We start from the raw sequence: 24,754 nt of genomic DNA, 5'->3' as shown, positions 1-24,754 counted from the left end.
TGGAACCCCTGGAGAGTTTCAGGGTCTCTCATAAGTGAGACATGAAACGAGCAATATCCTGCACAGATACCTTTTCTGGCGAATGAATGTGATGTTTACAACACCTCTTCGTGAAAATAGCCCAGCGTGCATTATACACCTTCTGGGTAGAATCACAATGCATACTAACGTATGCCCGAGACGCCCGACGAGAAAAACCTTTACTCCTCAGCCGCTCGGTGACAACATCCTCGCGTGCAGATTGAACTGTCCTGCGTTTGGATGAAGTTGACGGGTGTGAGGGTGGATCAGGAGATCCGGTCTCACAGGCAGAGGAAGTTGCGACTGCGTGACTGGGGCCAGCAAGTCGGGGTACCACGATCTGTTCGGCCACATTGGCGCAGTCAGTAACATTTGCCAGCGAACTCCTCAGAGCCGGCTTAGAATGAATGGTATTAATGCTGTTGGCGGGTTAGCATAAGCGTCCATGACCGTCCAGTCTAACGCGAGAGCATCGTGATCGCTGGCCCTCAGGTCCGGGACTGGCGATACAAACAACGGGAGTTGATTGTTGAACCTGGTTGCGAACAGGTCAACCATCAGACGACCCAAATGTTCGCACAGCCACTGAAACACTACTGGGTTGAGCATCCACTCTGGAGGGGCCGGGGATGGAACAACCAGGGCCTTATCCTGAGATAAGGCTGCCAGTTTGGAGTCCACCAGTTGAGACAATAAGGCCGCGACGGAATCCCCGGACAGCCCAAGAGCCGCCAGGGGATCCGCCGCCGTGGAGGTAGTGCCCGCAAGGGGCGCCCGACCAGATGAACCGGCTACCTCAGGGGTGATAGCAGAGTGCCCGTAGCGCCTGTATCGCTCAAAGTCCTCCGGCCCCAGACCCTCACACTGGGTGCACCAGGTGTCCTCGCAAGGAACCTGACACCACGGGCAACGATCGTGAGGATCCCGAGAAGACAGAAACTTCTGACAGGCCACACAGCCCCTGTTTACAGGAGTAGCAGGGGTGCTGGATAAAATGTCCAATTCCATGTCCGACATTATTCTTTGAACAAAAAACAAAACATGGTTACAACACACACACCAAACATATTCACAAAATGGATATTTTCCGAAGAAAAACAAACGATAAGAAACAGTAACAGTTTAGGACTAAGAAACAGTAATAAATATCACCAAAGGATTGGCAGGAGGTGAAAAAGGGTGTTACATGACAGCATGGGTGGCTAGGCACGTGCTGCATGAGGTAATTGAGATCTCTGTGGAAGATTTCGCTATAAGAGCAGTTGTGGGAGACAACAGCCTCGGTATAACAGTGGTAACGTATTACTTAATGTAATTTGATACCTTATTCAGTTAATGGCATTCAGCACAATGACATTGGACTTTCACGAGAGCAAAAAAACAAGCAGCCAGGGCTTCAACATAACTAGCATATTATTCACATGTATTGAGTCCTCCCTGGGCCTCATCATCATCTGGTGAGGGAATCTACTGTCTCACCTCCAGCGTCATCAGCCTGTCACTGATGGGTTTAAACTTGCGGTACCGCCCCAGTGCCGTCAGAGTCAGGAGATGCAGCTCACCGCTCAGCTTCTCAACACAGGATTCTGGCCAGACAAGACATTAGAGCTAAAACATGTCTCTGATAAAAGATGTGTGCTGTTGTCATTAGATGAAGGTAATACCCAGTCTGTGGTGAAGTAACCTGTCTTCTTGCAAGAGAACATTTTCAAGAAAAAAGCATTTCTTCACCGAGTTATTTACAACTGTATTTACTGGGTATGTTTTGGAGACATTCAACATTGATCTGACCCTGGCGTTCCCCTTACAGACTTACTGAGTAGAGGGTATGTTCGGAAGAGATTATAGGCATTGTCACAGGGTCTGACATTCATCCTCTCCACATATCCCATGAAGGGCTTCCATGTTGGCTGGGCTGGGGCCCTGGTAGCAGCATCCTTCTGAGCTGGCAGTGGTGACCCCCACACATTCATCCCCAACAGGTCTCCTTCCATGGGGTACTGGCCGCGGCGGTACTGCTCCCTCGTCAGCACACCTGCAGTCACAAACAGTGCTACTGGTACAGAAGCTCACCTTTCACTGATAACCTAGCCTGCTTTGGTGACATGATATAATTAGATGATAAAGTGCTCAAAATGCTGCATTGCACTTATTCAGACATTTAATTGAACTAGTACCATTTATCATGTTGGTACCAAAGATGGAAGTTTTTGACAGTGGCATGACAGAAATATGTAACCGATCTTGTTAAAGTATTATCATCATTGTTCATTGAAAGTTACTTTGTTACCAGGTTAACAATGGTTAACTGTCCTACAACTGCACACCATGTTGGACAATTTGATCTCTAGAGAACATAACATGAACAGATGACAGACTTTAGGTAACTAAGGCCCCAACCTTTAGGACGTGTATACTAAACTTGATAAAACCCCTGTCATTTACAACAAAACAAGAGTACATTATCAACAGCAGAGCAAATGGGCTTGAATGATACTGTTGCAGATGTATCCCAGCTCCACTGACCTTGCCAGATGAATTTGCTGAGTCCACCCTTGTCCTGCTTGCTACAGATGTCCACACTGAGAAACATAACATTTGTCACTGTCTTTACTTTCTTTTGTTTCCACTCCTTGAATATCTGCAAGATGATACAACTACAAGTTTCAGTGATCGTGGAGATGTATGTTGGACTGGCAAGAAGTGCATGGTGCATGGGAATGGGTCCCTGATAGGTGAGTAAAGGAATTACTGTTTCAGTCGGTGATGTTAGCCACTTGTCCGAAACACAAGTCTAGTTCAGTCTAGTAAGCTCAGCTAATAACAATCCACACAATAACACTAAATTCAACTAAACATTATGCTTAGAGCCACGTCCGGGCTAGTAACATCAAACATCTTCGGCACAGACTGCTTTATATAACAGAGACCAAATGCTATACTGTCTCAAACAAACAAAACATTGTGTCCAAGGTCTCTGATAAGTACAAGCCAATGTAAGTTGTGAAACTCACCATGTCCCAGGTCTCCATAAGCAGCAGTCTGGTCATGATGGTCTGATAGTCCTCCAGACTGGTGTAGCTCTCCAGTAGGGGATATACACATTCTTCAGGCTTCAGGATTGGGGGAGGGTGGCCAGCAAACTCAGGTTTACCTGGAGAGTAATAGCAACAGGCCTCTTCAGTGTACTGAATTAGAGACACTTTCTAGGTTTGGAAAACAAGAGAAGTTTCACTTACATTGTTCTTCCAGCCACAAAGGGTTCCAGGCAAGGACCCTCTGAAGGTAGTAAGTCATGTCCATCAGTTTGGCTGGATCCTTAATGACACCCTGAACCTTAGCTCCTGTTGTTGCTGTAACTGTTGGTCTGTGCTCTCCTGCAGAACCTTTTAACATCTGTGAAAACGGCAGTATCGGTTCAATTGGTCTGAAGGTTGTCCTAGGTCTCTGATTTGCATTTATCCCCATTGGTATAACTGAAACTGTTGGTTTCACGAGCAGATTGTGGGGATGTTTCATTAGGAGATTCCGATGCTGACCTGAAGCTAGAGCAGACGTCTCCCTGGACACACGCTGTTGCACAGACTTACCCATGGATCTGACCTGCAAAAGTGATAGTCAGTGATCAATATACATGTCATTTTTATGTACAAACATGTCACATATAGAATGCTACTGATACAACAGGTGAGAGCACAGTTCTAAAATTACTTACCAAGCTGGCTTTCCTTGGGTCATTTTCACTGAGTTTCAAGTCATTGGGAAGATGGGCTGGAGATGGTGTGGACAAGCGTTCAGGGGCATGGAATGCTGTAGTCTTTAAAGTGGAAGCTGTTTCTGGGACCCCAGCCACAATACTTTGTCCTTTGTTTTCTTTCCCTGGCCCAGCCAGCGGAGTGGGGGTAGTCCTGGCCTTAGCAGGAAGAGGGTACATGGACAGATCAAAGGAGGCTTCTTTAGCTGGTTGAGCAGAAGCTGTAGGACTTGATGTTCTCTCAGGGGGTGGTGTAGAAGCATCTGTCTCACCGGCACTAACATCGAGGCAGGATTTCTTCTCTACTGATTTGGGTGGAACTAAATCTTTCCTGTCAGCAACTGAATGTCTACTATTTTGTGACAAAGGTGATGGTCTAACTGAACCAGATGACTTAGATGACGGAGTAGATAACTGTTTTGAAACGGATGATGAACCCAGTGGCTTAGACAAACCAGGTGATAACCGTGATGATGGTTTGGAAGAACCCGATGTAGAGCTTGTTGAACTTGATCCTGAATGGGCTGATCTTGATGTTGATTTTGATGAACTGGATGTAGATTTGGAAGACCCAGGTGTTGTTTTGGATGAACTAGATTTGGATGAACTAGATGTTACTTTAGATGAGCTTGACACTGATTTTGAATGCGAAGAGTGAGATGGGTGGGATGACCTTGAGGAATGTTTGGATGAACTATGAGAGGTCTTGGATGATGATGGTTTTGGTGATGTAGACTTTGATCTGTCTTTGGATTTTCCACACACACGTGATATGTCTTTGTTTAAGACAGATGAAAGCAAGGTCTCAGTATTGGTTTTTATCACAGAGGAGGTTATATTTTCAACCTCCATGTCAACAACAGATAGGTGTTCATCTGCATGTTTGCCAGTACTGCTGGTCTTGTTGCCAGCTCTATCTGGCTTGTGCTTTTCCACCAGCTTGTTGAAGGTCAACAGAGGCAGGCCCTTGGCCATGATCTCCTCCTCATCAGGCAGAGCCACATCACTGCTGCTTGTGTGCAGTGCTGAAATATGAAATACATATTATTATTAACTATGCCTTGTTGAGACAAAAACATAAGGTATAAGGTACAAAAGTTGTGAGCATGCTGACCCCTCAAAAACAGCCTTAGACTGATATTGTAAGTGTCATGGAGAAGTACATAACAGAACGGAGGTGCAATTGTTAAGATTGCTTCCATTCAATTCTAGTCTAAATTAATAGAATTTATAAAAAAACAAAATAATTGGGGGAATCATAAATAGCAAAGGGCACATCTGAACCATATGGTGAATGTGTGTACTATATTTCATAAAGATATCTCTAATCATTTTTAAGTCCTGATCTGGAAATCAAACCCACTGCTTTCATTCAGTTCAGAAACTAAGTCCAAATTTCAAAAGTTTATATAAAATACATTAAAAATGCAGGCGAAGAATAAATGGCAAAAGACACATCTACACCATGTGGTGAATGTGTGTACCAAGCTTTGTATAGTTAACTCTTATGTTTTCCGAGTTCTGCACCGGAAACAAAACGTGATGGACAGACTGAGCCCATTTCTATATCCCCCGAGATGACAAATACGAAAGAACAATCATCTGAGTGTTACTTTAAGGCCAACTTGATTTGAGAATTTCAATCTATTCTGTCTGTTCGTATACACAACATGATACAAGAGAAGTTATTCAACTATCAAAACAAAACCATGGATTTGGGATTTGGAACTTTGTATTTCTGTCAGGTACACACCAATACGAACAAAGTCAAAGTCAAACTTGTTGCCATGGAAACGGAAAAAATATAAATTCTAAAAATCCTTGAATAACAAAAGGCACCATCTGATAACCTGGTCTTTGTGTGTTCACAGTTTTAAGAAAGAACACCTATTAATTTTAGAGATATGGTCCGGACAAACACACCACTGTGAACAGAGTCAAAGTGAAACTTGTATCCATGGAAACAGGGAAAAATTCCTAAAGAGCAAAAAGCACCACTTCAGTCCTTGGTTAATCCATGTACCAGGTTTGAACGAAAAGATTTTCATGGTTTTCAGGTTGTGTTCCAGCAACAAAATCCACTACTGCCTTGTAACATTAAATCCAAATTCTTTCCATGGAAATCGAGAAAAATAAAAATGCCCAAATCCCCAAATAGCAAACGGCACCACTTCAGGATCTGTTTGAAATATCTGTCAACTTTTTTAGTTGTGCTCCGGAAACAAAATGATTACGGACGGAAGGATTGACGGACGGACAGACAAGGCACTGACTATATGGACTACATAATAAATGACAAATATTGCTATATACACATACTTACTGTAACTCTGGGCATCATGTCTGACCTACCTGCTGGTTCCATCTTGGCTGAAGGCACCAGAGGATCAACAGCAGTCTTGTGAGATCTCTCTTTTTGGTGCCGCTTGGCCGTCTGTATCTTCTGTGTCAGAGAGAAGCCAATGTCTTCACTCTTCTGCTTCTTCTTTTTGATCATTCTGCCAGTTTTTTGTGGCACTGTTTTTTGGGGTGGAACTCTTTTGGACAACCATGTAGTCTTTACTGGAGGGGTTGCCTTATAAAAATTGGACTTGGTGATCGGGGCCACCTTAGTTTTCATCTGTTCTTCTTCTTGTTTATTACTCACTTGTGTCTCAGACACTTTACTGTTTGGGGGCAAAACCATGATGCTCTTCCTTTGGACATGCTTGGTCATTATTTTCTTCATCACAGATTGTGCAATCTTGGGGAGATTGGTTTCTGCTGATTCTCTCCTCCGTTCAGGCAGTACTCCCATTCCACAAGATTCCACCTGCAGAGACTTTGTGAGGCAAGGTTCATCAACTTGAGTCATCACATCAAAGGGATCAACATCCATGCAAGGAGGAACTTCCTCATCACTAGATCTTTGCAGACTCTCCATATCCTGCATTGATGCAGGATCAACCTGGGTGGCAGCACCAAACACATCCCTCTGTTGGCTACTCCTTCCCCTAGGTTCAGGCTGAACTTGTGTAGCAGCTCCATATACATCCTCTTCTAGGTCCTTGTGAAGCACCTTCTCTGCGAGTCCTGTGCTATTCAGACATGACAGGTTTGTCTCCTCCAGGTCATCCAGAGCTCTGTACAAAGCATCATCATCAGATTCTGTATCAGGGTCGACCCCAGCTTTCTGGGCTGTGGTAGAGTCTGCGTGAATGGATGGGGACATAGACTGTGTTTGTGCACTGTATAACTTTTGAAGGTTTAACTTGGTCATGCCAAATAGAGATACTTTCGATTTCACATCAGTTGCTTTGGGTGTTGAAGTCTTTGATGGCACCTCTGATGGTAGATGAGCACAATCAATCTGTGTATCAACATCAAATATGTTCTCATGACTAATAGTGCTTTTCCTCCCCATGGATAACTTAGGAGGTTTAAATACTGGAGGCCTCATTTCTACATTGGGAGACGACCATACAACTGACTTAACTGAAGCAGTCTTTCGCATTTTCTTTTCTTGGCTACACACATGTTGATCCTGGCATAGTTCTGTTTTCCTTGCTACAACAACTTGGGTATTATCTGAGCTAACAATAGCTTTATCTTTTGATAAATTGTTGGCTTTATTTTGCAAAGCTTCAGATACACTTGCATCCATTTGCGTTGCAGCCATATAGATGTCTTCATCAGACAGAAATGAATCATCTGTTGAAGATTCCTGCTGCAAGTTAAAGGACACACTTTTACCTCTTGATACCTTCCTGGACAGCTGTATAGCAACACTGCTGCCAGTCTGGATTTCACTTTCCTTATGACATTGATTGTTGTCACCTAAATCAGACTTGGATTTTATCACACAGTTATCCTTGCTCTTATCATCAAGGGAGTCATCAACTTCAGTCAACACATTAAACACACTGTTGTCACTGGTAAGAGGATACTGCTTGTAGTTTGGTACAATGTGTAAGCCTGGGGGTTTTTCATCCCATGCTTCCAGCATCTCACCATTGTCCTCCACATCATCTACTTGTGTTTCTGCCAGGTAAATATCCTCAACCTGATTTGTTTCCAGTACTTTACTGACAGACATTGAATGTGGAGACCCATGCTCGGGATGGAAAATTTCCTCTTCGTCTGAATCTGAGCTGATCACCCAAATGCTTCTTCTCTTTCCAGGCTTTGAAGACATCTGACAATTAGCATGTTTACTGTTATCAGAAACACTTTCAAAGTCAAATGTTCCTTTTTTCTTAGTGGTGGTTGTCCCTTGAATCTGTTCTTGATCAGATTCATCAGACTCTCCTAGATGATCAAAGGGATTCCTATCCTCCTCAGCTATCTCTTCAAGGGATTTGTCTTGATCAGAATCATTAACCAGGGTCACATCCTCCTCACCAAAGTCAAGGTCAAACAGTTCTGTGTCAGAGTGGTCAAACACGTCAAACATGCTGTCAGTGTCCGAGATGTGTTCTGAGCGAACATTGGTCTGTGAGAGATCAATAAGGGCTTCATCATCACTTGAATCATACACAAAGATGACATCCTCCTCCTGTGTGTAACAAGGCAGCTTTGTAGGGAGCTCTAGCTTCTCCTGTTTAATCTTGACTCCTTCCTTTTTCACCTTTATACTTTCAAAATCATCTGGAATATCAGTGAACTCTTTCCTTGTGTCCTCTGCCCTATCTTGCTTGGAAGCTGCAACATACTTTTTGTGAAATCCTGAAACACTAATTTCAGAATGCTTTGAATGATCAAAAACACCACTATTTTCATTTATTTCCTCTCCCTCTCGATTCCTATCACATACAGGCTTAAACAAAAGACAATTTTCACTGGCATTGCTGTCAGTGCTACCTCCTGATTTACTTTCAATTTTCTTTGACTCTGTAAAAGATCTGCCGGTAATCGCAGTTTCCACCATGGGAGGTTTGACACAGGATATGACTTTTGGATTCAAGACCTGCTGACTCAGAAGTGGAGGATCAACATCTGATATATTGGAAGGACACTTCTGATGCAGCATTGCATCAACCAGAGAAAGTTCAGGAGGATTCCCATAAACAGTCTGTGATGGTTCCTGGGTCAGTTCCTCATCGTCCTCTTCCATTGGTTGTGTCACGTCCTCATCAAGACCAATGACCATGATATCACTGTCGTCACCTTCCTGGGAGTCAAACAATGTGTCTGGGGGCTGGGTCAGTTCATCGTCAATCTCATCATCTTTTGTTTTGGATCCAGGTACAGTTTCCTCTCCTTGAGCAGATTTTGTTTCCTTTGTTTGTTTAATATCAGCTGCAGTCTGAAAACTCATGGACTCAAGGTGCCTGTTGTCATAAACCTTGAAGTCATACTGTTGTGTGGCATCACCATCTTGTGTGCTTCCTCTCCTACACTCCATCTTGCAAGTAGCAGACACAACCTTCTTGAGCTTCTCCTTGGCAGTCTGGGAAACAATCAAACTGGAGAGGGCAGGTGTTCTTGTTTGGTGTTCACCTTGCTCATACTGATATTCCTGTGTCTCCTCATCAGAAGAAGACACAATAGCCTTGGACTTTCTGGGAGCCTTCTGTGGAAGTGGTTGACAATGGTATTCCCCTTCAGAGTCAGAGGAAGCTGCAGAATGGCACGATATGTCATCATCCGAAAAACTTTCATAGTCTCTCTTTATCTTAGCCTTCCGACTACTGGTTATTGTTGAGGTCCTTGATTTGTAAGGTGCCTGGCCCTTCTTTCTATCAGCATCAAGATTAGCACTGGAAAGGGGTGGCTTTTTAGGGAACTCACTGTCTGAAGCAGAGGAGGAAGCATTCTTCTTACTAGACTTTGTCATTGCACTAGACTGCCAAACTGATGTTGAATTGGACTTTGTCACATTACCAATGTCTTTATGCCTTTCCCCCTTACATATTTGACTGTCACACTTATTGTCTTTCTCATATACACCATGATATGGGGCACAGGTTGTTGAGACTTTCCCCCTTTTTGCAATTGCAACAAACTTTTGCTCATTTTTAATGTTCTCTTTGCTTGTAGGTATGTCATCTGATGAAGAGTCTCCATTTGAGGTTTCTAGTATAACAAAGTCAGAAAAACTGTCAGAAGAAACGTTCTGGTTTTTTTTGTTTAGCGACAACTTGTTAGGTCTTGGTTTCAAGGCGGTAAGTGTGTCTCCAGGGGACTTCATAACCTGACCACAACTCTTAGCTTTATTACTTTTAGAATCAGCAGGCTGTTGTTTTGCATGCCTCTTTAAGGTTAACAACTTTTCAGCTAATGTTTCCTCAGCGTCAGAACTAGAACTGTTGATATCTGAGATGACTCGACTGACAATCTGTGACATGCTTTTGTTCCTCTTGGGAGACTGACTGGCTTGACTCTGGCTAGAAGTTGAACTGTGTCTCTGAGACAGTCTGACAGTCCTTCTCTTTGGCCAGGAGAGCTCAGGTAAGTCAGTGTCACCTGCATCCTGTGTAAACATCATCTCATCATCAACACCTTGCTTTGATGAGCTTGCTCCCAGACCTCCACTTTGATTTTGGAATTTCTTAAAGATAGATGAGGTGTTGTAGATTGGAGACACCTGTGAATTGGAGGCAGTACTCCTGGTGTCATTCGGTGTCTTTTTCTTTTGGGAGGATGATATGTGTGACACAGTCTTAACATCAGATTTGGGCATCTGACTTGAAGTTTCATGTTCATCAGAGGAGAACAAGTCGATGATGACAAACTCCTCATCAGACACCTCATCTTCATACTGACTAGTACTTGCGGCAGCTTTTGTCTTTTTAGCTGTACTGGGTTTTTCAGACACTGAGCGACGGTTGTCAAGATTCTCATCACTGACTTCCCACCTCCTTCTCTTGCGTGTGTTAAACAGGTCATGTTGCTGACTTCCAATTCCTTGGGTAGTCTGCTTGCTGCTTGTGTCATCCTTAGAGCTGGTCTTAGACTTGGATAACCACATACCAAGTCAGGGGAAATTCTAGAAGACAACAGGTACACAGAAACAAATCAATACAATTTTGCCAAATAATAAGTCACAGTAACTTTTTAAGGAAACATGGCAATATCTTGAACATCCTCCTGACACACTCAGCCCAAAGCTTTCAATGTGGCCATCTAAAACTAATAATTCTTTTCCTCCCTCCCACTAATGTGTGATAGTTCACATCTCTCTTGCTTTCTTTGCATCCACCATCTTTCTAAGGCAAGGGAGTTAACTGATTGCAAAAGTCAAGTTTCCACCCTTGCCGAACTAGCCTGGAATTATGGAGTTACGTTTTGGCTGGACTATAGAGTTCATGCAGAGTCCAATCAAAATTGCATAATAAAATTGAAATCAGATTCGTGAACTGACGTGTAAACCTCTGACAATTGCAGGATTTGCATAGAATGCGTACCCTCAACTTAGCTTCAACAGATATTTTCCAAATATTTTCATGTTTTTAATCAAGGTGCTCACATGACTGGATGCACTTCGCGAAGTAAGACATGTTTTATTACAATATAGATCTTGATTATCAATCATATTGTCTTGACTGGGCACCGCCATTTTCTTTGAAGCAAATGCAAGTGATATCATTCTGATTGTCAAAGGACATAGAAGGAGTATAACCTGTAATAGCAACTGGTTGCGCTACAATCCAGAAATTCCAGCCTAGTTCGGCAAAGGATGAAACTGGACATTTATGGTCAGTTAACTCCCTTGCCTCTGGAAGATGGGCATCCACAAAAGAAGTTCGAAAGTTGCTCTACCAGCGATATCATGGAGTACTGTGCTCTACCAAGCCGACATTGTTTATTGAAACACCACTCAAGCAATATGGAGGAAGGGACAGAAGACAGTCATTGTGTTCATGTCTTAGTGGTCAATGGCAAACATTCCTGGAGTTGCGCCCCCTCGCCCGCTTGGCGGCGCTGCGGTAGTTACGGTCCAACATTCATCGTTGTATCCGCGGGAATATATAAACTTCAGTCGACATTGACCCACTTGCTTTTCTGTAAACAGCCGGTAGTACTTGAAGGCCTATTTCTATCATGAATTACGGAAGCTGGAAGTTGCCCGAACTGAAGACTGAGCTCAAAGCACGAGGTGCTCGAGTGTCAGGAAGAAAAATCGATCTGATAGAACGGTAAGTTTCTAATATTGCTGTTTCTCGGCATTTCTTACTGAGCAGTTATTTTATAAGATTGTAACAGTAATTATTCCCCATTTTGTCACTTTACACAGTGCAATATTGGTATCATGGTCATTGGTAGAACATATGTTTAGTTTAGACAACTGAGATCGCTAAACAAATAACGTAAGCATCGACGCGATAATGCCGACAACATAAGTGCTTCAGTTTTCGTTCACGTAAACAACATGCCCCGTTGCTAAGGACGCTTTGTGATGCACTGACAAGGGAAAGAGCGGTGACCACGGATCTTGTACGGAAGGTAAGTGTCAGTCACAATAATTTATTCTTCGAATTAATGACTGACTGGCAGTGTGCAAAATATTACACCCTTTTACATGCGGTTGGGATAACTTCCGGTTTATAGATTCTATAATTATTTGGGCAATTATTCAATAATACATCGTTCTTCGATACGAATATACATAGTAAATTTAAGCAGAGATATTATCTTGGAAGCGGTCTAAGGACTGCATCGCGTTTAACTCACCAACCCCCACACAATCCATGTAAGATTTTCTCCTATCTCCCCCACCCCCCAATAAATGACAAGTCCCCAAAAATGTATCTTAAATAATCATAATGCCCTCGTCCCTTTCTTCGTTTCTATACACATATTTGGAATTGTGATTCATCTGTGGCCAAAACATGATGTAACAAAGCGTGAGGTAGGTACTGAAATATTTGTAAAACATTAAAAATTGCTTGAGCTCTGCAACTTCCGATGGCTGAAGAAAGGTTGAGGGTTAACAAGTTCATCGTCCTTTACAGTGAGTGCCTTTTAGATTTTCATAGATTTTTATTCATTTTAGCAAGTGTGATGGGTTCACACATTTATTATTTCCTCAGTGTGAAAGGTACACACATTTATTATTAAAGCCAGAAGTTTGAAAGGTTCACACATTTATTAGGGCTGAAACGATACATTGGTGCACTGGTGCATCAAGTTTTCATGCATGATACACAGTACTTTTTTACACTTGCTAAATTAAGTTTCTTTCTACTTGTTTTATGACACCCAAGTGTCAGTCAAATACTGCAAATATGATGTAATTAGCATTTCAAATTCACTACTAGAAATTTACTTTTGAACCTGCTCTGAAATATTTAGTCAAGAAGTTTCCACACAATTTGACATAAAAATGTGACCTTCCTGTATCGTTTCACCCAGAACATTTATTTCATCCACAGGTGTGAAAGGTTCACACATTTATCATTTCATCCACAGGTGTGAAAGGTTCACACATTTATTATTTCATCCACAAGTGTGAAAGGTTCACACATTTATTATTCCATCCACAGGTGTGAAAGGTTCACACATTTATTATTTCATCCACAGGTGTGAAAGGTTCACACATTTATTATTTCATCCACAGGTGTGAAAGGTTCACACATTTATCATTTCATCCACAGGTGTGAAAGGTTCACACATTTATCATTTCATCCACAGGTGTGAAAGGTTCACACATTTATCATTTCATCCACAGGTGTGAAAGGTTCACACATTTATCATTTCATCCACAGGTGTGAAAGGTTCACACATTTATCATTTCATCCACAGGTGTGAAAGGTTCACACATTTATCATTTCATCCACAGTTGTGAAAGGTTCACACATTTATCATTTCATCCACAGGTGTGAAAGGTTCACACATTTATCATTTCATCCACAGTTGTGAAAGGTTCACACATTTATCATTTCATCCACAAGTGTGAAAGGTTCACACATTTATCATTTCATCCACAGGTGTGAAAGGTTCACACATTTATCATTTCATCCACAGGTGTGAAAGGTTCACACATTTATTATTTCATCCACAGGTGTGAAAGGTTCACACATTTATCATTTCATCCACAGGTGTGAAAGGTTCACACATTTATCATTTCATCCACAGGTGTGAAAGGTTCACACATTTATCATTTCATCCACAAGTGTGAAAGGTTCACACATTTATCATTTCATCCACAAGTGTGAAAGGTTCACACATTTATCATTTCATCCACAGGTGTGAAAGGTTCACACATTTATTATTTCATCCACAGGTGTGAAAGGTTCACACATTTATCATTTCATCCACAGGTGTGAAAGGTTCACACATTTATTATTTCATCCACAGGTGTGAAAGGTTCACACATTTATCATTTCATCCACAAGTGTGAAAGGTAAAGATATTATTACTGAACTCAAGTTTTAGTACTGATAACAATGCAGAGATGGCTTAAGCTTCCTTACTGACAGAAATACTGATTTGTTGACTTTGGAGTTACAGGGATCTGTTCTTAAAATAATTGTTACTTTTTGACAAAATGTACTAAGACATTTGTGTACTCCAAAAATAATTTAATAGTCTATATTTTTTACAGTTATTTTTTTCAATCAGGTTTTTTCTTTTACAGTTGTTTATTTCAAATGTTTTTCAGACTCGAGAGCTATGACCGAAACTGCAATTTTGGGAGAGAGACAGAACTTGAAGCTGCCCCTAGTTGAAACTTATAGGGATGTAAATTGTGACAGTCATCTTCCTTTCTTAGCATATGAAGCTATAAATTATTACTTACAGCCTTTTCAGAAGAAACTTGGTTCAAGTTCAAAGAATCTGTACACTAGTAGGTTTTTGAATTTTTTTCGTTATTCAAAACCTAGTAACATGTGTTTCCTGAAGTCTGAGTGCCGTGCTGAAATGAAGAAGCATGTGACTTACAAAGTCGATATTGCAATTGATGACGATGGTTCTGTTGTGGAGGGGCAGTGTGAGTGTGCTGCAGGCCAGGGTCCATCAGGACATGGCAAACATATTCATGCAGTGTTATATGCTATGCACAAATTTTCAACAACGGGCGATGTTTTAACAGAAGAAACATGTACGCAAAGATTGCAAACATTTCATAAAAGTAAACCATATAAAGGCAGTCCCATTAAGGCGACTGACATTGATTTATGCAACAGTGAACTGAATGTTATATTTGACCCAAGCCCAGTTCAGTATCGCAAAGTGCCAAATTACCCTGACTTTTTCCGCAATGTTTGGTTGAACCACCCTAGTGTCAATACATTTCCAGTTGCTCAAATGTTTCCTCCAGCAAATCCATTTGCTGTTAATCATGATCATGATTATCTTAAGTTATCTTTAGCTGACCAATACCTGAAATCCTAGAATATATCAGAAATATCAGATATGGACAAAACCAACCTTGAAATAATAACCCGTAAACAGTCAAAGAGCGAGCTAGGAATGGAAAACTGAACACACAAAGAGAATTTCTTCTTCCAATTTTGGGAAAATTTGTTTGGCAACAGACAAAACTGATTTTCATAAACTTGCTAGATCAATGACTAAGCCTTTCGAGGACATTCAAAGTCCACCACTTAGACATGGCAGAAAATATGAAAAGGTGGCAATAAAAGCTTTTGAAAAGTCAAGTGGTTTCAAAACCTCACCATGTGACATGTTTGAGTCAGATGTTCATCCATTTCTCGCAGCTTCACCAGATTCACTTCTCGGTGATGATACTACCATTGAAGTGAAATGTCCATTTGCATCTAAAGACCGTCTAATCTCTGAGATAACTGTTCCCTATTTGAAGGTATCTGAGGGAAAACTTACCATTGACAAAAGCAAGCCATATTTCTTTCAAGTGCAAGGGCAGCTCTACTGTACTGGTAGAAAACAGTGCATTTGTATTGTATACATGATGAAGGATTTGAAATATTTTACTGTATCCCGAGATGACCATTTCATTGAATCTATGGTTGAAAAACTTGTGGCATTTTATGACACCTTTTTCAAAAAGGCACTACTTGACAAATTCTATTTCAGAGATTATGACAGGTATTCCTGGTAAATTTCAGTAACTGCTGATACTCATGTGTCAATGGTCATCAGCCCTATAAACAAGAAAGACAGAATTGTAGTCTCAATGTTTAATGCTGAACATATTATATTCTGCATATATGGACATTCACAAACAAATAGTTATGAAAAAACTTGCAGGGCTCCATTTAAGGATGATATTTCACCAGATGCATGTTGACATGAAAAGAGTTGCATCAGACAAAACCAGGTTGAACTCTGGTCCAGTACATTGATGCATTCACATGTGTAAATAAATACAATCTCAGATGTCTATGAAGACATTTAGTACTTACTGTTACAGTACTATGTGACAAGGGCAACCATCTTCTAATCACTCCAGTAGTTATTAGTTGGATAATCTAAATATCCCCTCCCCCCCCCCCCACCCCCACCGTGTGACACGTAATCCTATCATAATCAATGTAACTATCCTCAACCAGTGTTTTAAGCCAGCTCATTGCTGACTGGCTCATATTGAGCACCACCACCAGTGGCTTAGTTAATGACATAAATCCTGCTGGGGTATCATGCAGGAAGCAGAGGCACTGTAAGTCCCCATTATCCCCGGCGAGGTGGCCTAGCTTTGGTTTCTGGTGGCCTATAACCCGTGTTTTAAAACTGTACAAATGATATTGTTATGTCCAAATGTGTATGAAAAATTGTTTTTAAATATACCTTTGCATTCATGAGTAAATTGTGTATATCAACTTGATCTCGTCGCTATATGGCTGAAATAGTATTGATGTGACATTAACTTTTAACTCACTTTGTGACGATGGCAACCATCTGTTAAGTACTCCAGTAGTTAATAGTTGGAAGATCTAAATATTTAAATATAGATGAAGCTACAGTGCAATACAAAATCACAATTCAGTGTCCATACTCATAAATATCATCACTGCTTGAAGCATACTCCTTCAGCTCTGTATCTTAGGAATTACAACTGTCATGTGATTATTATCTGCAGCTGAACTGTTTGTGGGAATGATTAAAAACCCATTGTCATTGACTTCTTGCTTGTCGTAATTGCCATTCATAACATCTGAGAGAGCTGAAGCAACAGCACTAAGACGTGCCAAATATCTGGACCGGTCTAGCTGCTGCCAGTATCATATGAAACAAGAATACACAGCCATGGGGCACATTAGAATTTTGTCCTCATTACAGCCACAATGCACAAAGTAACAGATTTACACATGGTCCTCCTAACTTAGGACAAAAAATTACAATTTGTTTCTCAGTAAACAGTAAAAATAATGGATATATGATCCAGAAATATACACTTCAACTTATTCAGATTTTAAGTTCGTGAAATAAAAGCAACCAGTATTTGGGTTTAATCCAAATTGCTGCCATGGAAACAGGAAACATATGAAACAGTTTCCGAATTATGCTCGGACAAAAAATGTGTACCTCTCTCCCACTTTGTGGCAGGGAATAATGACATATTACCGCAAAATGTAACAGTATGCACCAAACACTGTCAACATTCTTAAATTCATGTTACTGATGTCATAAATTTAAAACAAATTCAGTGAGTGAGATGGGTTTAACACCACATTGAACAGGAAGTTTAGCATTATATTATCATAAGCTCTGATACTAACACATTTATGTTTGTACCTTGACAAAAGAGTACGATTGTTTGTGGCTGCACAAATGGTAAATTTGCTTCAAACTTGCTCTTTGACCACAAATTCCCATTCTAGTCTCAACATGATACATAATCGATAACATGTTACATTCAACTTTATCCTCATGAATATTTAGCAACAATTATCTTTAATCATGTAGCAAACGCAATAACAGGCCTTGTTGAAAGAAATTAGAAACATATCTCCATACTCTACGACCGACTAACGTCCGACTGGAATGAAAGATATTTTTAATGATTTGCTAACCAATATGATTAGCAAGTAGAGGGAACAATGCACTTTTTGAAAGAACAAAGCATGAAGCAAACCGTGGTTATTTCTGTGGCTAATTTGGTTTCTGAACTGTTAAGAGGTTCAGTAAGTATTTTGAATGTTTTTGCCAGACCAATAATACGTTCAATGTGAACTCTTTTGCTTGATATTTTCCTATCACGCATAACAGTCTTGCCAGACATACGTTTTTTCTTTGAGAAGAATGTTGGCATATTAATGGTAACATCTTTTGGTGCAAATATCTTGTACGTTGAAACCTTTATCAGTCATAATACTATCTCCTTGGTCGCACATCACTGTCAAACCACTACGCTCTACTATTTGACGATCACTTGTGGAGCCACCATACGCAGGAGACACATACGACACAAGACCACCTGGTGTGGATCCAACAAGTATTTTGATAGTATTTCGATTTTTATACGTTGAGTAGGTAGACTGCTGAGCTATGGGGCGTTTTGGTTTCTGGATAGGGCATTCAGTACCATCAATGATAATTCGTGTGGATGGAAATTTGGATTTGAAATCAGAAGGACAAAAATAGTGCACTAAGTCTCATTCTGGCCAGTTATCAAGCTCACTCCACTGTCTATACATAAAATTTACCCAGGTGATCCATACATTTAATACAGTTTTCTCTGAAATTCCAAAATGAAGACCAAGTTCAAAGTTAGTCTTATGTCGGCGCAGTTTCATAAGTGTTAAAAGCAATTGATTTTCCACACTGATAGTCATACTGTCAACTTTGCTGTACAGATAATTTAGGTGATATGCACACGGACCCAAACTTGCAAGTACAAAGGTGAAGTCTGTTTAGTTTGACAGTCCTGTATAAAACAAAATTACTGCAGCATTAAACATAATACTTTGTATTGAAAGCATTGGAAATTTGTCTGTCTGAGCTGATGTACTTTCATATTCAACCTCTGCACTATCTGCAGAACAAATGTTTAGGTCGGTATTCATGTCATCAAACTCAACATTGTCAATTATTTCCTCCCCAGCTACCTCCCTGATGTCACATTCAATATCACAATCTGTATCCATTGCTTTAAATGTCCTCTTTTTATTCTCACGTCTTTCAATGCGGGATTTCCTTAAGCCTCCATCGGCCTCAAGTGTGTTGGCTGAATCAGTCCAGGGAAAGATTGATGGTACAGCATCTGGTTTTCTCTGTTTCCTCAGAGGTGTACACCCTGGGGAAAACAGCAGTAGATTATTATTTTCCAAACAGATATTGTGCAATCTTTTGACTACCAGTTGTGAGATAACTTTTTATGATTAGATTTAAGTTAATTTGCAGGGAAAGAACAAATTTCTATGGGGTCGATATGTTTTGTAACATTATGAACATAATAGTGATACACATTTAAATTAAGGAAAATTATGATATAAATTAGCTGACAATTTCGTAGATATAGTCTCAACATTACATACATATAATGCCTGATACAGAGAAGTGTCTTCAAGTTCAACACGTACACATGACACTATTCTGACAAATACATATCAAAAGTGAACAAACATGAACCTGTATTCTTGAATCATCTGTGCCTCATCTCTGTGGAAAACAAGCACCTGCAGGAAAATGTAACATGACGCATTAAAGGCAAAAACGTCAAATATGTGTTGACATTCCTGGTAAACATCAATTCAACAAATTAAAGAAGAAAACTAAGAAGGGTTATGGTCAAACATCAACAACTTAATAAACAGGAATATAATGGTGGTAAACAGGGTTTTACCTTAATTTTGTGGTTATGCACTAGACCCCCAGTAATTGATTTCAAAGGCCCTTGCATGAAATATATGAGGGTCAAACCTAAACATCACTGACTGGCAAAAAAATGGCTACTATAGTAAGGCAAAAATGACACATTATTTCTATCTTGGTTTTAAAAAACAATGAAATATACTCATAGCTTCACATGCAAACACACACAAACATGATTACATTAGAATTAGCCAATACTCCAATTTACCTGCCTACTCTGACAGGAGGGAACTCAAATTATCGTGAAAAAAATCACACACTTCGAAGTTGTAAGAATCTTTACTCAATTTAACTCAATGACAAAATCAAACTATCTGTGAAAATAAGTGTGTCCCGCGGGACGGAACATATTCTATTTTGACTGCGTCCATTCTTCACATTTCTGCATAATGGATACACATTTCTGAGTCACGTAAAACCCTCTTCGTAATTTCAATGCAAGAAAATATAACAAATATAATTGGCATGCACGTTAATTAAATCTGCCAACGAATAGAAACATAACAAGTTACCCAAATATCTTACCATAACTAGTTACAGCAATGAAATCAGACGCCTGAAGTGGGAATGACACACAACACTGTGAGGTGACGGTTTCCACATCTTGCCTTGGTTTGATTCGTCGCACCTCCGAATAGCAATCAACCATCATTTCAGCAACATGGGTTCTCTGGGAAACGACAAACCACCTCGATTGCAGCATCCCGGGACACAGCAGCGCATCGAAGGCATCGTAAATACTTCGTTGTAGTTGTTGGTCGTGCAAATATCTATGAACCGTGTAATATACCGGAAGTACGCGCAGGACCGTAGCGTTTGGCGCCATCTATTGGCGAAGTAGTAAAGGGGCATAACTGAGGAATGTTGGCCATTCTATGAGACATTCTGATTATATCAAGAAGCAAATATTTTCATAAATGTGATAAATGAGAGATGGCGTGGGAATGCACATATGTGCTACCAAATACATAATGTGTTCATGTTGTTTTTAGCAAAATTTCATCAATATGATGGTGGGGAACACCAGAAATGTGCTGAGTCAAGAAATATATGGTGATGTTGAGATGTTAGTGTCGGCACAAATACATGTTTGGTGTAGTAGTAATTAACAAATAAATTTAAGGTATGAATCAATACTTTTTCTTAGCGTGCGATTGATACTTGTATCGAGAAGTAAACAATCGCGATCAGCCAATGCATTGCCCCACTACTAATAAATACATGCCATCATTTGGTGATGTTAAGATGTTTGTGTGATTTGAATTAAGTGCTGTGAATAAATTATTATAAATATATACTGATTAAAGCAGTCCCATTTTTGACATCTTGCTTTTATACCAACTTGTTACAAATGCAACAAATATGAACATAATTGGGTACTTAGTGTGCAGGCTCTCTAAATTTGTGTACAGATCATATAAATGTTTGTGTATGAGTCAGCCAAATGAAGTACAAATGCTCCACACCACGTTTTGATCGGTCAGGATTATTAGGTACAGGTTAGTCATTTTCGATGAGTATGACTCCTCACAGGTCATGACCCTCTAGTATCCATATTGGGACAGTAGAGTACTGTTTAAAGTGGCTTTAAACCAAAACCATTTACATTATATTGTCAAGAACACTGTGATATTTTCAACCGAAGTCATTTCAAAATGCAAAATTTGTCTCCATAACAGTTTGTTATGTTATAAACTCTACATAGATCTGAAAGATGTGCTGTAGTTTAAGGTAGCATAACGTTATCAAACATTTTGTTAGTTAATAGTAAAGATTATATATATATGAGTGGCATGGAAACAACTGCACTCATCGCTAACAATAAGATATGTTTCCCAATTGAAATATAGCAAATAAGGAGTTTCGATACTCCAAATGAGTAATAGATACACTTATGTCATGAGCTTATCCCCGTCCTATTGAACGGTACAACGGTCTTTCAGCTGATAGCCTATAGGTCTGATGACTATGTATTGTCCGATGAACGACAGGGACATCAACAATTGTTGGGTACTACCCCTACACATATAATTGTTAGAGGTTTCCCTGCGTTGTAATTAGCAAGTCGCAAACCCTGTTAATCATCAGGCCCAGAGACAGAATGAGGTTCTTTTCTTCGAAACCTCGGGAAATCATCATTTCACATAAATGAAAAAGGGGACATCAAACTTCTTGGTAATCATTTTATATACACATGCATGCTTAAATCAAATACCAACGCCACATCAAAGTTACCTTCTATTTATAGAAGTTTTCACATTTTTATGTGTTGGACGTGTACTTTTCCTTTGACGTTTCTCGATTGTAGTTACCCGCCCTTGTTGTTATAAATTCCCAACTAGTTCTGAAACGAAGTATGTATTGTTACAAAAAACGAACTGAGATTGATGGAAGATGCCATTTAATTAAAAAAACTGAAATGTAAGTTCATTGATTTGAAACAATTGATTTAATGTTTATTTGATTTTACTTACTGTTTTGTAAAGCAATCACTTATAGATGAATATGTAGCTGCGATATCGTCACGCTGAAACATGTGTAGAACCAGTGGAAGTCGGACAGAAAAAGGGGAGCAGGACACAGCTTCGATTTCGCGCCTACATATTTATTTATCGGTGATTAATAGGATGATAAAAAAATCGAAAAGTGCTATCTGAGGGTTTGACACTTCTATTGTCAAACCCTCAAAGCATGTGTCAAAGCATGAGAAGGACATATATGAAACATACAGAGAAGGGAATAAATGAAACATACAGAGAAGGGCATATATAAACATACAGAGAACGGAATAAATGAAACATACAGAGAAGGGCATATACAAACATACAGAGAAGGGAATAAATGAAACATACAGAAAAGGACATATATGAAACATACAGAGAAGGGCATATATGAAACATACAGAGAAGGGAATAAATGAAACATACAGAGAAGGGCATATATGAAACATACAGAGAAGGGAATAAATGAAACATACAGAGAAGGGCATATATGAAACATACAGAGAAGGGAATACATGAAACATACAGAGAAGGGCATATATAAACATACAGAGAACGGAATAAATGAAACATACAGAGAAGGGCATATATAAACATACAGAGAACGGAATAAATGAAACATACAGAGAAGGGCATATATAAACATACAGAGAAGGGAATAAATGAAACATACAGAAAAGGACATATATGAAACATACAGAGAAGGGCATATATGAAACATACTGAGAAGGGAATAAATGAAACATACAGAGAAGGGCATATATGAAACATACAAAGAAGGGAATAAATGAAACATACAGAGAAGGGCATATATGAAACATACAGAGAAGGGCTTATATGAAACATACAGGGAAGGGCATATATGAAACATACAGAGAAGGGCATATATGAAACATACAGAGAAGGGCATATATAAACATACAGAGAAGGGAATAAATGAAAAATACAGAGAAGGACATATATGAAACATACAGAGAAGGGCTTATATGAAACATACAGAGAAGGGCATATATGAAACATACAGAGAAGGGCTTATATAAACATACAGAGAACGGAATAAATGAAACATACAGAGAAGGGCATATATAAACATACAGAGAAGGGAATAAATGAAACATACAGAGAAGGGCATATATGAAACATACAAAGAAGGGAATAAATAAACAAACATAGAAGGGCATATATGAAACATACAGAGAAGGGCATATATGAAACATACAGAGAAGGGCTTATATGAAACATACAGGGAAGGGCATATATGAAACATACATACAGAGAAGGGCATATATAAACATACAGAGAACGGAATAAATGAAACATACAGAGAAGGGCATATATAAACATACAGAGAAGGGAATTAATGAAACATACAGAGAAGGGAATAAATGAAACATACAAAGAAGGACATATATGAAACATACAGAGAAGGGCTTATATAAACATACAGAGAACGGAATAAATGGAACATACAGAGAAGGGCATATATAAACATACAGAGAAGGGCATATATAAACATACAGAGAAGGGCACATATAAACGCACAGAGAAGGGAATATATAAACATACAGAGAAGGGCGTATATAAACATACAGAGAACGGAATAAATGAAACATACAGAGAAGGGCATATATAAACATACAGAGAACGGAATAAATGAAACATACAGAGAAGGGAATAAATGAAACATACAAAGGACATATATGAAACATACAGAGAAGGGCTTATATAAACATACAGAGAACGGAATAAATGAAACATACAGAGAAGGGCATATATAAACGCACAGAGAAAGGCATATATAAACGCACAGAGAAGGGAATATATAAACATACAGAGAAGGGCATATATAAACATACAGAGAAGGGCATATATAAACGCACAGAGAAGGGAATATATAAACATACAGAGAAGGGCATATATAAACATACAGCGAAGGAGATACATAAATATACAAAGAAGGGAATATAAAAACATACAGAGAAAGGAATACATAAACATACAGAGAAGGCCATATATAAACATACAGAGAAGAACATATAAGAAATACAGATAAGGGAATATATCAACATAAAGCGAAGGGCATATATAAACAAACAGAGAAGGGCATATGTAACATACAAAGAAGGGTAAATATACACGCACAGAGAAGGGAATATATAAACATAAAGAGAAGTGCACATAAAAACATACAGAGAAGGGCATATACAAACGCTCGGAGAAGGGAATATATAAACATACAGATAAGGGGATATATAAACAAACAGAGAAGGGGTAATATGCATAAAGTGACTGAACACCTGAATTACGTACAGGTGTTGGCAATATGCATAAAATGACTGAACATCTGAATTACGTACAGGCCGGGGTAATATGTATAAAGTGACTGAACACCTGAATTACGTACTGGCCGGGGTTATATGTATAAAGTGACTGAACCCCCGAATTACGTACAGGTGTGGGTAATATGTATAAAATGACTGAACACCTGAATTACGTACAGGTGTGGGTAATATGTATAAAGTGACTGAACACCTGAATAACGTTCAGGTCTGGGTAATATATATAAAGTGAAAGAAAACACCTGAATTACGTACAGGTCTGGGTAATATGTATAAAGTGATTGAACACCTGAATTATTTACAGATCGGGGAAATATGTATAAAGTGACTGAACACCTGAATTACGTACAGGTCGGGGAAATATGTATAAAGTGACTGAACACCTGAATTACGTACAGATCTGTGTTATATGTATAAAGTGA

At 39.5% G+C, this 24,754-nt stretch overlaps 1 protein-coding gene across 1 annotated transcript in view; it reads right to left on the bottom strand.

Annotated features, from left to right (window-relative positions):
* Window positions 1–21,822, bottom strand: part of LOC124116311 (serine-rich adhesin for platelets-like) — a 75,392-nt gene extending 53,570 nt beyond the window's left edge. The window contains exons 1-8 of the mRNA XM_048383628.1: window positions 21,728–21,822; window positions 6,128–10,742; window positions 3,737–4,800; window positions 3,261–3,624; window positions 3,036–3,175; window positions 2,548–2,662; window positions 1,838–2,056; window positions 1,501–1,607 (exon numbers count right to left, since the gene is read on the bottom strand). Coding sequence (XP_048239585.1) covers window positions 1,501–1,607; window positions 1,838–2,056; window positions 2,548–2,662; window positions 3,036–3,175; window positions 3,261–3,624; window positions 3,737–4,800; window positions 6,128–10,724 — 6,606 coding nt within the window. The 5' untranslated portion in view covers window positions 10,725–10,742; window positions 21,728–21,822. The remainder of the gene's footprint in view (window positions 1–1,500; window positions 1,608–1,837; window positions 2,057–2,547; window positions 2,663–3,035; window positions 3,176–3,260; window positions 3,625–3,736; window positions 4,801–6,127; window positions 10,743–21,727) is intronic.
* Between the last annotated feature and the right edge of the window lie 2,932 nt (window positions 21,823–24,754).

Source organism: Haliotis rufescens, unplaced genomic scaffold, assembly GCF_023055435.1.
Source record: "Haliotis rufescens isolate VD_foot unplaced genomic scaffold, xgHalRufe1.0.p SCAF_5, whole genome shotgun sequence".
NCBI lineage: Eukaryota > Metazoa > Mollusca > Gastropoda > Lepetellida > Haliotidae > Haliotis > Haliotis rufescens.
The sequence above is the reverse complement of the archived record's forward strand: the minus strand, read 5'-3'. Positions and strand labels throughout refer to the sequence as shown.